We start from the raw sequence: 12,207 nt of genomic DNA, 5'->3' as shown, positions 1-12,207 counted from the left end.
TAATTCTCTGCTCTTTTGTCTCTCCACGCTCTTCCATGTACGTATACTCGTATAGAACGGTATAATCCAATCTTTTTTTTTTTTTTTATAAATTCCGCAATAAACGAGGTGCACTGGGCTGTTGGACAATCGAGTAAAAGTCGAGAGGGAGAGTGAGAGAGAGAGAGAGAGAAAGCGCAAGCCGGCAATAATATAGCCAGTGTAAAAATGACGATTTCCAAATCCGTTTTAACTTGGAGCAACTCGTACCGAATATTTTTCAATTCGGCTTTAACTTGGGTGACGGTTGTTTTCATATTCAATTGGGTATATAACACATAAAGATATGGCGAAAACAGATTCGAGCATTTTTATTTTCATTTCCAGCCCTGGTTTCGCAGGTCGTCGCCGTACGCGTAAAGTCGACGAAAAGAAAATTTCAAGTGCTCCAGAGGACTTCTTACATTCGCGCTTATAATAATGTACACATAACAATGTGTATAAGCCGAGGTAATAGTGGCGGCGGTGGCTCGTTTCGACCGCATGGCTTTAATGCCGGAGAAAGAAGGGGATCGGTCGGTCGCGCGCCCGTTATCTTATCGCTTCGCGCCACTCGGGTACTTCTCTCTCTCTTTCGCGTGGCTGTAGTGCTCGCCACTCTCTGTGCGTGCTTCGAAAATGTGTATACGCGCGCACACACACAGTCTCAACTGTACGTACGTATATATGTGTATACACGCGAGTCAACAGTTATACATAGCAGCTTTATCCTGTGCGAGCAGTAACTGGGATTTTCGCCTCTCTCTCTCTCTCTTTCTATCATGGTCAGAGAGGCCTCTAACTTGCGTGCTCGGCTACGAACTGTGAATTATAAAGCTCGAGATTAGAGGGCAAAGAATCTTTGAGAAGAAATTGAAATGAATGAACATTTGCGCGGGGGTCTCGATCTCCGTTCGTGTACGTTTGTAAATTCCGAAGCGAGCTGAGAAAGAGGATCGCGTATCGACGCCTCTGAGAGATGTCTGAGAATCTTCATATATAATCATAATAATAAGTAAAATGTATTCATGTGTAAACAATTATCAAGATTCAAGGTCAAAATCGTGATCGAATTTAAAACGAGAAATCGACTTTGATAATTTGTTTATTGTAATGCTAAAAATGCGGAAAAACAAGGAAACAAAAAAGTTTGCTATTTTTTCTATAGCTGTCAAGAGGACGAAAAATCGTGTTATTCCGTAAATATGACTAATTATTTTTTCTCCGACTTTTTTGAGCTTTAGTAAGAGTATTGAATACCTAAAAAAATCCACAACGGTTCGAAAAAATTACAATTAAATGGATAATTTCGAATGAATGTTAAACTATTTATGCGCAAACCCAATTATTTCTTACTCGATAACTTAACGAAAAGATGTTACAAAATAATACGTGTATAAAATCGTTCAAAAAATACATATTAATTATTTTAGAATTTTCTAGACTACTTTAGAAAATTTAATATTGCACCAGATTGTGAACAATTATATAAATGTTGAAAAACATTTTTTTAGTATAAAAATAATTTAAATTGAACAAACACACGTGGAAATTTCACATAAACACAGTTTTACAAAATATACGTAGCGAGCAAAGCACATCGTTGCTCACCAGTATTTTCTTATCATAACTCTCATTTTTTATGTTTAATCTCAGTGTAATTGAACATTCAAACCACCAATAAATCATACCAAATTCATTTTTTTGAACCATAATGATTTTTTCTCTAGATATCCCAAATCCATAAAAATAGTCAGAGAAGAGTTTGAATGATTTCGGGATTTTCAAACACGTAATATATAGATATTTTGACAGGAAAAAGTCTATTTTCGTCCTACGAAATATAAAAAAAAAAAAAACTATAGCTAAAATACCTATCAATATTTCCTTTGTTTTCGTGTTATCCCATGTTTCTTGGACCTCAATGAACAATTATCAACGTCCATTACATGCATCAAGCGACAATAATTTCAATCGTGATTTTAGTCTCGAATTTCAAGGATTTTTTATCTATAGAACTGCTCATATACGTTTATACAGTAGAGGGTACAATTTTTCGATTAAAAGAGAAAAGAGAACTCGCAGACACTCGCTCTCGGATGGGTATGTATATCTCCGGCACGTTGGGCAGTATACGGAGAGGAAAGGCGAACTACTCCGTTTAGATAAGCGCCAAAGACAATTAAAGAAACGTAAGGGAATTGGAAAATAATTAAAGTCCGACCGGCTGAGAAAACGAGTTACGAAACGCGCACTATATATCGTATATACGGTCAGAGATATATACACGTATCTATATATCGTTAATAGTACGGCCCTGTATAGCGCTCGAAGCGCAGCGAGATAAGACTATATAGTTGAAGAAATCGTATATATACTACCTTGATAAAGTATAGCAGTAAAACAATAAGTGCACACTTGTGAGATTGTGGATTGTAAAAATAGTGCACTGTATGTCTGCGGAATTTATTTATATAAAAAGACGAAAAAAAATAACGGCAAAAGTAGCTGGAGCGATGAAGTTTTAACTGCCCCGAGAGTTCCGCACATCGGTGTACGATTGATCGTTCGCGGGGCGGGGCGTAAAGACAAAGAAAATTGATATAAACACTTGCTCGAAACTGCTCTCGTTTACAACGGCACCGGGGCGCATATCTGCGTCCGCGTAAAACGCGCGCGCGCGACGATTCATCCGCAGTGACTTTTAAATTGCAGCGGAAAATGAAAGCCAAGCGCGTGGGGTGAAGGGGGGGGGGCTGGATGAAAGGGAGCTTTTTGATGGGCGCAATTCTGCGTAAAGAAAAATAATTAGCCTCAGCTGACTGTGCGTGCGCACGCGTATAAAAAAAATAGAGAAGAGGAGTCCTCGAGAGAGCGCAGACATTCATTTCTAACGCTCCATATAAATACCCGCTTTTTTTATTACTCGGTGATATTTTTCATGGCTTCGTCCTTCGAATCGAATAGAATCGAATCAATAAAAAAACATGAAAGAAAATGAAAAAAAAGAAAAATAAAATGGATCGATTCTCGTGAATGCGGCAATTGCTTTGTGTTTTTTTTTTACATGACGAAGGTTACCAGGTCTGACAAATTTAATTTACGAAATCAGCTTCATTTAGACATTGATTTCGTGAGTAAAAAATGAGCTCTCATTTTTATAAACAACTCGTAAGTGTGGTGTATATGAACATTTCCACAATTTACTTGTCAGATTTTTGACTAGAAACAGGTCCAATTTTGTTTTTATTGGAAGCTTATTATAAAAAAAAATTAAAATAATATGGAAAATTATCAGCCACACAATAAAGGGCACAGAACAGAACATTTATTTTCATGTGCTTATACACAGGGGTATAAAATTATAAATTGACAAAATTCAAATAGAATAATCCGAGTCTTAATTGTAAACAATAATCATAAACCATCTAGACATCGTCTCTGGTCTAACATAACTCTTATTAATTTGTTCGGCCGTATACATTTTTCAGAGTGTTGTCTTGAATGACGGAACAATCAGTAATATCAAAAGATAAATTTTACTTATTCAATTTCCTTGGTACTAAATAGAAAGATTTATCGCTTAATTTAGGCACAAAAATGGATAAAAATGAGAAGAAATCTGAGGACGAAACACACGTTAGTAATATTTGTCTGAAGGTATTTGCAGAAAAACAAACCATGATAAAGCACCAAAACACAATTCACAACAATGGCAATGATTTCGAGTGCGACAAGTGTGAGAAGAAATTTGAATATAAACAGAATTTGCTCGACCATCAGAAGGAAGTACGCAAAAGTCACAATGATTACCCATGTGACAAATGCCAGAAGAAATTTGGAAAAAAATCGCATTTGTTCGTGCACGCGAGAACAATGCATGAGGGTCGGAAAGATCACTCGTGTAACAAGTGTGAAAAGAAATTTGGCCTTCAAAGTTCTTTGAGAAGACACCAAAAAACAGTACATGAAGGTCGTAAAGACTACACATGCGATAAATGTGAGAATAAATTTGGACAAAAAACAGATTTATTAAGGCACCAAAATACAGTCCATAGAGGTCACAAAGATTTCGCTTGCGACGAGTGCGAGAAGAAATTTGGACAAAAAACAGATTTGTTAAGACACCAAAATAAAGTCCATAGAGGTCACAAAGATTTCGCTTGCGACGAGTGCCAGAAGAAATTTGGACTAAAATCCCATTTGCTCTTACATAAAAAAAAAGTACACAAATATCGCGAATATTTTGAATGCGATAAGTGCGAGAAGAAATTTGGGGATCGAAGCAATTTGAGAAAACATCAAAAAACAGTCCATGAAGGTCGTAAAGACTACACATGCGACAAATGTGAGAAGAAATTTGGACGAAAATCAAATTTGCTCTTACATCAAAAAACAATACATGAAGGTTGTAAAGATTACGGATGTGACAAGTGCGAAAAGAAATTCGGGGAACGAGGCAATTTGCTCCGACACCAAAAAACAGTCCATGAAGGTCGTAAAGATTTTGCTTGCGACCAGTGCGAGATAAAATTTGGACAAAAATCACATTTGCTCATACATCAAAAAACAATACATGGAGGTTGTAAAGATTACGGATGTGACAAATGTGATAAGAAATTCGGGGATACAAGAAATTTGAGAAGACACCAAAAGACAGTCCACGAAGGTCGTAAAGATTTTGCTTGCGACCAGTGCGAGAAAAAATTTGGACAAAAATCACATTTGCTCTCACATCAAAAAACAATACATGGAGGTTGTAAAGATTACGGATGTGACAAGTGCCAAAAGAAATTTGGGGCTCAATGCAATTTATTAAGACACCAAAAATCAGTTCATAAAGGTCGCATAGATTTTGAAAGCAATAAGTGCAAAAATGAATTTGAGACTCCATCGAAGTCAAATATACACCAAGAAACCAACTACGAAGTTTGCAAAGATTTCTCTCGTAAAAAGTGCCAAATTGAATCTAAAACTGAGCCAAAATCGAATACAGACCAAAAAATAATGCACGAAACTCAACCACCCAACCCATTGGACGAGTGTAATGAATGGTACACGCAAGTACCCAATTTCATCAATCTTCCAAAAAATATTTTCGCAGACGAGGAACTATGAAGATTTAGTAAGTGATAAATGCGATAAAATTTTAGCATACTCAGGCAGTTTGATTTTTCAAATTAGATTTACTCACGAGGACAACGTTTTTGCATATGGCAGGTGCGAAACGGCGTAAAAAATAAGAATTTTAAAATAAGTATACAACTACTGGACAATTACATTACTAGTTTTTCATCATCTTTGTACATATTTTTCATGTAATAACCAATTTTAAATATATTATATAATATGTAATTTCCAACTCTAAATTTTTCAAAAATATTCTAAGAAAAAAATGTTGACTTCTTGTTATGTATGAAATAAAAAAAAAGATAACTGATAAATAAAATCGTTATTTTTAACTTATGATACTATTTGAATGTATAATTCTTATGCGAATGGTACTCGGTTTGTCTTTAGTTTACTGTTTTCAAAAGGTCAAGGGGAGAGTGAGGTCAAATTGTCATGTCAAACAGTCTCAAAAGTCAAATACACTATATTTAATATAGTTACTTCGCTTGAAAAACTTTATTTTTCACACAGAAAAGAAAACCAAAAAAATGAACCAACGTAGATTACAAGCATCAATGAAAACAAAATAAGACCCATTTCTATTAAAAAATTTAACGGGTAAATCGTGGAAATGCTCATATAGACACGATAAAAGTGGCAAACGTAGTACGCCACGGCTCGAGCGCGCTAATGCAGTGCGAGCTTGCGCAAAGGGGGTCGAGAGTGTCCATCGAGTTATAAGACTCGGAGTCACCGTTGCGCAGTATATAATATCTATCGCTTTCCGAAGCAGCAGATCGGTCTTGTTAGGGAGCTGGCCATGGTGTATATACGGAGTAAAAGGCCTCGGGAGGGCAAAGGGCATTCAATTTCCGGGAAGGGAATCAGCTCGTGTGTGTGTGTGTATATAGCGCAAAAGTAAAGATCTAAGATGCGAGCGAGCTGCACAGTACAGCGAGACCCTCTCACTCTCCGGACGATATAAACCTTATAGGTCAGGCCGAGGGACCCTACAGAGTGTGTACAAGAGCGAGAGAGTAAGAGAGAAGGTGGTGAGATAGATGGACGGAAGCCTAGTGGCCGGTATAGTCCTCCTACCCCCCGGTAACCGCAGCTTAATTCATTCTACGCGCGCATCCTTTTGGCCCGAGTCGATATAACTGTAGCCGTAGTGCGAGTGTAATTTTATTATCTCTCTCTCTCTCTCTCGCTCTCTCTCAGTCCGACTTTCTCCCTGGTTCTATTCGCCAGCTCTCTCGGCTAGCTTTGACCGCACGAGGCAACGGCGGCGGCGGCGGCCAGCCCCGTGTGCTGCAACGCTTTCTATCTTCTCTCGTTCATCTTCTTCCCTCTTGCGCGCGTGAGCTCGCCTTTCGCGGTTTTAGTCATACATTACTCCGCTATATACACGTATAATGCGCCAGACCAGCTCTCATGTACCAGGCTCATTTCGTATTATACGTTCTACTTTTTTCTCTTCCTTCTTCTCGAGAGCTTTCACTCGACTCGGCTCGGCTCGGCTCGCACTCGATGTTATTAAATTTACCAGAGATAGCGAGACTTTTGATCGTTGACTGCGGAATTGCAGCGTATGTAGCAACAGTAGCAGCAGCAGCAGTGTACACATCTCCGCGGGCGTGAATAATGAATTGACGCAGTGGTACGAGTCGAGAAGTGATCGGGCTCGGCGCTGCATATCATATACTCGTATCATTTAGCCGAAAAGAGCTGAAAATGCGCTCGCTACTGTATAAGCTTCCGTATATACAACGACCCGATGTTTTCCAAGGTATATAAGCTCGTGCACACGTTTTGCGCTGTAGTACAGTGTGTGCATGTTAAGAGACTATGTATCTCTATGTATACGAGGCGGAGGGGCAGGCTTTCTCGTTGTTGAACATCGGCGCGAACAACGTATCAGCACTGTACGTTTTACACTCTCCGAGCCGAGGAAGAAAAATCGATCTGCGCACGTGCGTTTACTGTTATATGTACTATATATGGGAGAGCTTAAATATATACGTATATTGTTATATGTATTATATATACGCACACGCGTCGCACCTGCCAAGCTACATTTATATGTGTGGCAAGGCGTCGGTGCGCAAAGCTGTGTGTGTGCTCGCGAGAAGGAGGAGGACGAGGAGGAGGAGGAGGAGGAAGAAAACATGAATTACTCACAATGAACTTGCAGCATCATTCGTTTGCTCACCGACGGAGGCACTCCGTTGCTCGCTATGCACAAATAAGCTCCCATCTCGTTCCGGCCGACGTTCGGGAAGCTTAGAATTTCGCCCTGGGCCTGCGACACTGCGAACACAGCAAGGCAACAACGAGAGAACGTATTATATACATATATAAGCAACAAGTGAATAATCGTTTTTCAATAATGCGCAGCAGCTCTTCTTGAGGCGCCTGCGCGCGCGCGTCTATATGCTCTACGTTGTATTGCATATTGCAACGTTTATACAAATGTAAATGTATATTTGAGAATGAAACAAAGTAATAAGAAAAAGTGGGAATTATTAAAATGTTGCGGCGTCGAATTTTAACACACGTAGGTATGTTTGCATTTAGTACGAGTGACTTTCCGCAAATTTCATAAAGAATATAAAATGCTCAGCAGCTTTATATTGCTTTTAAAAACTCATTTTTATCGAAACTATTACAAACATGTTCATTGCTTGGGGCATTATTAAGTAGTTCTATGAAAAAATTTTTTCGGATAATTTTTCTTTTACGAGGACGGAGAATTGCGTTTTTCCATAAATCAAAACTCATATTATGTAATCAACGTGAAACGAAACCATTTGAAACTTTTCTCTGACTTTTTTTTTGGCATCGCTTACGTATTATATCTTAACAAATAAATAAAAAATTCAAGTAAGTGTTCAAAAGACTAATTTTATAACTTGACATGTACTACGCACTTGACTATTATAATGAATATGCGCTGTATAGCCATGTGCACGAAAATGTTGACTAGAAAGTGCATCGTAAAAAAAATCTGACCAACGCTTGAATTTTATGATGTGATACACAATTGAAGATTTTATATGGCCAGCTGAGCAAACAGAGCTGGCCTAAGATCAGTTATCTAAAGTAACAGGATAATAAAATCTTTCTCTATCTCAATGAATTTATGATTAAAGCACACGAATTCATAGCAAGTGTTTTATAATGTAATCTTAAGTTTTCTTTGCTCTAGTCGCTGATCGCCGTCAGTACTTAAATAATCTTCAAAAATATATCATTTAAATGCCATTTTTTGAACTCTAGAGAATTTTTCCTTGGGTATTCGAATTCCTAAAGTTAATGTAAAAGTCAGAAAGCAGTTTGGAATGATTTTAGCGAATAAAGAACAAATTACGTCCATTTCAATCGCGATTCTAGCCTTGAATTATAAGAACTTTTTATAGAGTTGCTCATATAATACCATAAACAGTAAGCAATACACTGAAAAATTTTTCCTTACATAAATTCCGGCAAATTTGATGCGCAGCAGTACGCTAGCGAGACGCAATTGAAAATAAATACACAGCAGTTGCGTATGCGTATAGCAGAATAAAAATGAAAAACAAACCCTCAACTAATGCACGCGTACGCACACATCATAAGTAAGTACTATATGCGGGCCGTTACATAATCGGAAGCGCGTCGGGGAAAAAAATATTTGCACGCGCTCGCTTCAATTTGCAATAAAAGCGGAAGAGCGCGAGCGAATAGCGACAACGAAAAAATACGCGCGTAGGTACAATGATACGTGCGCCAAAGCGCCCAAGAGCGATCGGCATTTATCTTCGCGAAAAACAATGACTATGTATAGGCACGCGCGCGCGGCTGGGTCTCCGGATTCTAAACGAGTTTGTACAAAATATCATGCGCTCACCGAAGCGGGGGAAGCGCGAGAGAGAAGCTCGTATATGCAGTACCGGGGGCGTTTATCAGTGTCTTCATTTATAAATCGACGTCGAGGTGCAGTGGCTGCTTTTTTATTTACACCCGCACGCGCGCGGCTCCTTTTTTCCTCGTAACTTTGTTCGCCCGAGCCTGCCCGTGCCACAACCGCGCGCTTCCTTGCAAGCGGGACGCGTGTAAAAGTTTGACCGCGAAAAATTCCGAACAACTTTCCGGCTGCTTTCTTTCTTTTTTATTTTGCTTCTCATTTTCCACGTACGTGTCCACTTTGAATGTTAAAACAATATTGACACTCTGTGTATACTTGCGAGTGCTCGCGGTGTCCGTATTATACGTATTATACATTATACACGGAGTAAAAGATGTATGTTCGCGAGAATACAGTCGCATATACGATGTGTCACACAATGCTTACCTTTGCTCTTGCTGCCGGTGCTCGCGCGGGTGGTAATGTCGCTGCCGTCCTCGCGCCTCCAGATGATTTCCGGCTTGGGGTAGCCGCGCGCCTTGCAGATAAGTTTCGCCGAGCCGCCCTCCGGCACCATTATGTCGCTCGAAGTTTCCTCGTAAATAATATCCGGCGAGATGACGACTTCCAGATGTGCGCTCTATATATACGAGTACAGGACAATACATATAAGCGTATATCCGTAGTTGTAGTGTAAGTTGATGCGTGCGTAAGCGCAAAACGCGAACGATAAACGTTTATTGCGTGACATATCCTGAACTCACCTGACTCTTCATGGGATCGGTATTGACTTGGCACATGTAGGTGCCCCGGTCCTCGGGCTGGGCGTTCTTGATGTTGAGCGTCCACGTGTTGAAGTCGCTGTGCTTGACGGTGAGCCGGGCGTTGTTCGAGATCACGTGCTCGTGTATCGCCAGGATGGCTTTGGTGTCGGCTTTGATCCAGGCCACCTATGTGCCCCGTCGTTACACCCAAACGCCCACGCAAACAGCCAACGGCCAACAACAACAACAACGACCCCCCGAAAAAACAGCACTTTAATTAATGAGTTCGGGGTGGCAACAAGTCGTTTATGTTAAGCATCGTTATCGTTATCATTTAGGTATAATTTTCATCATAGCTTAGCAGTGCAATTTCTTTTTTTTTCTCTCAATTTTATATGCGCATCAAAATACGGAAATCAAAAATTTTAGCTTCGAGTCCAGTAAATGCATCGTAACAAAAATGGAAAATAATAATCCTACTCCGATATCGCAAAGCTGTAACAAACGCGTCTCTATCGAGAACCAAAAATTAAAAAAAAAAAACAATTTTCAATGGAAAAAAATAATAATAAAATGAAAAAACTGCGTACGAAAAAAGAAGGTTTAATTTACGATGTAACGCGTTTGGCCCGCGCGTTGATTTCGTATCATACATAAACCCATTGCGAAAAATTGCCAGGCATGCAAATCAACCACCACCCCCCTATTGAATAAATGCGGTGCGTATACGTATATCGATGTGTCTCTCTCTCTTTCTCCTCGTTTGTTGTGTTACTTTTTTTTTTTACGCCCGCGCGAATGTATTTCACGCTCACGCGTACGTATAACAGAGGCGACACGCAGTGGTAATGCCTCACGATCGAACGGGCGCAACGCAACGCGCAGATAAGCTAGATAAAAAGCGCCGGAGAGCAGAGCGAGTGGTTGTACGCCGTGTGTACGCGTTAAAGCGCACGAGCTGCGGTGCTGCGTCTAATATTTAGTATCGATCACGTTATCTTCGCGCTTCGGGTGTTATATTATGTATATATATTTATCTATATGTGCGTTCATTTAACAGCTCGCAAAGTTGCTAACCCCGACGAGAATATATAATATACGTTCGCGTATACACAATGCGCCGCGTTATATGTATATAAGGCACTTGTCAACTTGCGTGCACACGCGTATATGCGGCTAAAAGCATCGCTTCGCACACACACACACAACGACGGCAGCAATGACGACGTACAGCGAAAGCTCCTCGTTTTCATGTGTATGTGTGCGCTGTTTTTTCTTCCCTCAACGCGTATCGTCCATGTACATATATAGCATTTTCTTATATATACTATAAGGCTTTACGATAATACGAATTTTCTCGCCGCGGCGGTGGCGGCAGCGGCGCGTGTGCATGCACACACAGCCGCACATACGCGCGAGAGCGTATGAAAAAGTTATACGTGCTTGGGAATATTGCATCGACGAATTGGGAAGTTTATAAGCATAGCTAGTTTCGCACTCGGGCGATATTGGCCGCTCGTCTTTTTTCCATCTAAATATGTAATATATTCTCTCAACGGGATATATCTATTTATTATATAGCAAATTTTTATACAATTTAGCCGTTTCATGAAATTCTATTTCTGTTTATACTGAACGAGCTGCGAGGATAGTTTGAACTCCATTCAGTGTTTAATTAAACAAAATTACACAAAAAAAGAGATAATTGAAATAGCTGAATATTTTTAAAATGGGACACGAAGATGATTTCTTAATTGACTCAACGAACAATTTATATTAATTTCAACTCTAATTATAATGCGCGAAGAAAGACGCCACATAGCGGCGACATTTGAACTACTGTACTGTGTAATTTATTTAAATGCGAAACACGTAGAATTTCAAGTTAGTACAAAGCACGACTACGCTTTGTAAGATCAAAGATATCGACTCGATTTCATGCGTGTCCGACACATGCATCCGAGAGAAATCCGAGGGAAAGTGAAAGCTTAGCCGAGTACAAGAAGATTTTTTAGCGCGGAAAATGCCTACGCAATGACGAGCTAATAATATAACGCGTGAAGTGAGCTCGTCTACATCGTCTAGCACACGTACGAAGGAGAGAACAGTGTAAGCAGCGAACAAAAGGGAAACATAATTGCGCTCATATGGCTATGGAATAAAAAGAGCGAGAAGAAAAAGAGACAAAGACAGAGCGATATGGTCACGTCGGTGCGTATGTATTGCGCACGAATCGAGTGATTCTACACACCACGCAGGATCTCTCCATCGTCTGCGAGCTCTGTCTTTCTCTCTGTATAGCATCTCTCTTTCAAATGCAAAGTATTTCGGCGGCGCTCGACTGCCTGGCGCACTGTAATACTAATTTTTTTTTTTTTTTCATTTTTCCTTCCTTCGTTGGCTCAAAAACATTGTCGGGATCTCCTC

At 39.7% G+C, this 12,207-nt stretch overlaps 1 protein-coding gene across 4 annotated transcripts in view; it reads right to left on the bottom strand.

Moving 5' to 3' along the window:
• LOC106655644 (lachesin) overlaps positions 1–12,207 on the bottom strand; it is a 165,173-nt gene that overhangs the window by 27,433 nt on the left and 125,533 nt on the right. For all 4 annotated transcript variants that reach the window (XM_014376140.2, XM_023463519.1, XM_023463524.1 and 1 more), the window contains 3 exons: positions 9,781–9,966; positions 9,464–9,656; positions 7,312–7,440 (listed from right to left, as the gene is read on the bottom strand). In XM_014376140.2, the coding sequence (XP_014231626.2) occupies positions 7,312–7,440; positions 9,464–9,656; positions 9,781–9,966 (508 nt within the window). The remainder of the gene's footprint in view (positions 1–7,311; positions 7,441–9,463; positions 9,657–9,780; positions 9,967–12,207) is intronic.

This window comes from Trichogramma pretiosum, unplaced genomic scaffold (genome assembly GCF_000599845.2).
Source record: "Trichogramma pretiosum strain Unisexual culture from Peru unplaced genomic scaffold, Tpre_2.0 scaffold96, whole genome shotgun sequence".
In the NCBI taxonomy this organism is placed as follows: domain Eukaryota; kingdom Metazoa; phylum Arthropoda; class Insecta; order Hymenoptera; family Trichogrammatidae; genus Trichogramma; species Trichogramma pretiosum.
This window is presented reverse-complemented; position numbering and strand designations above follow the sequence as displayed.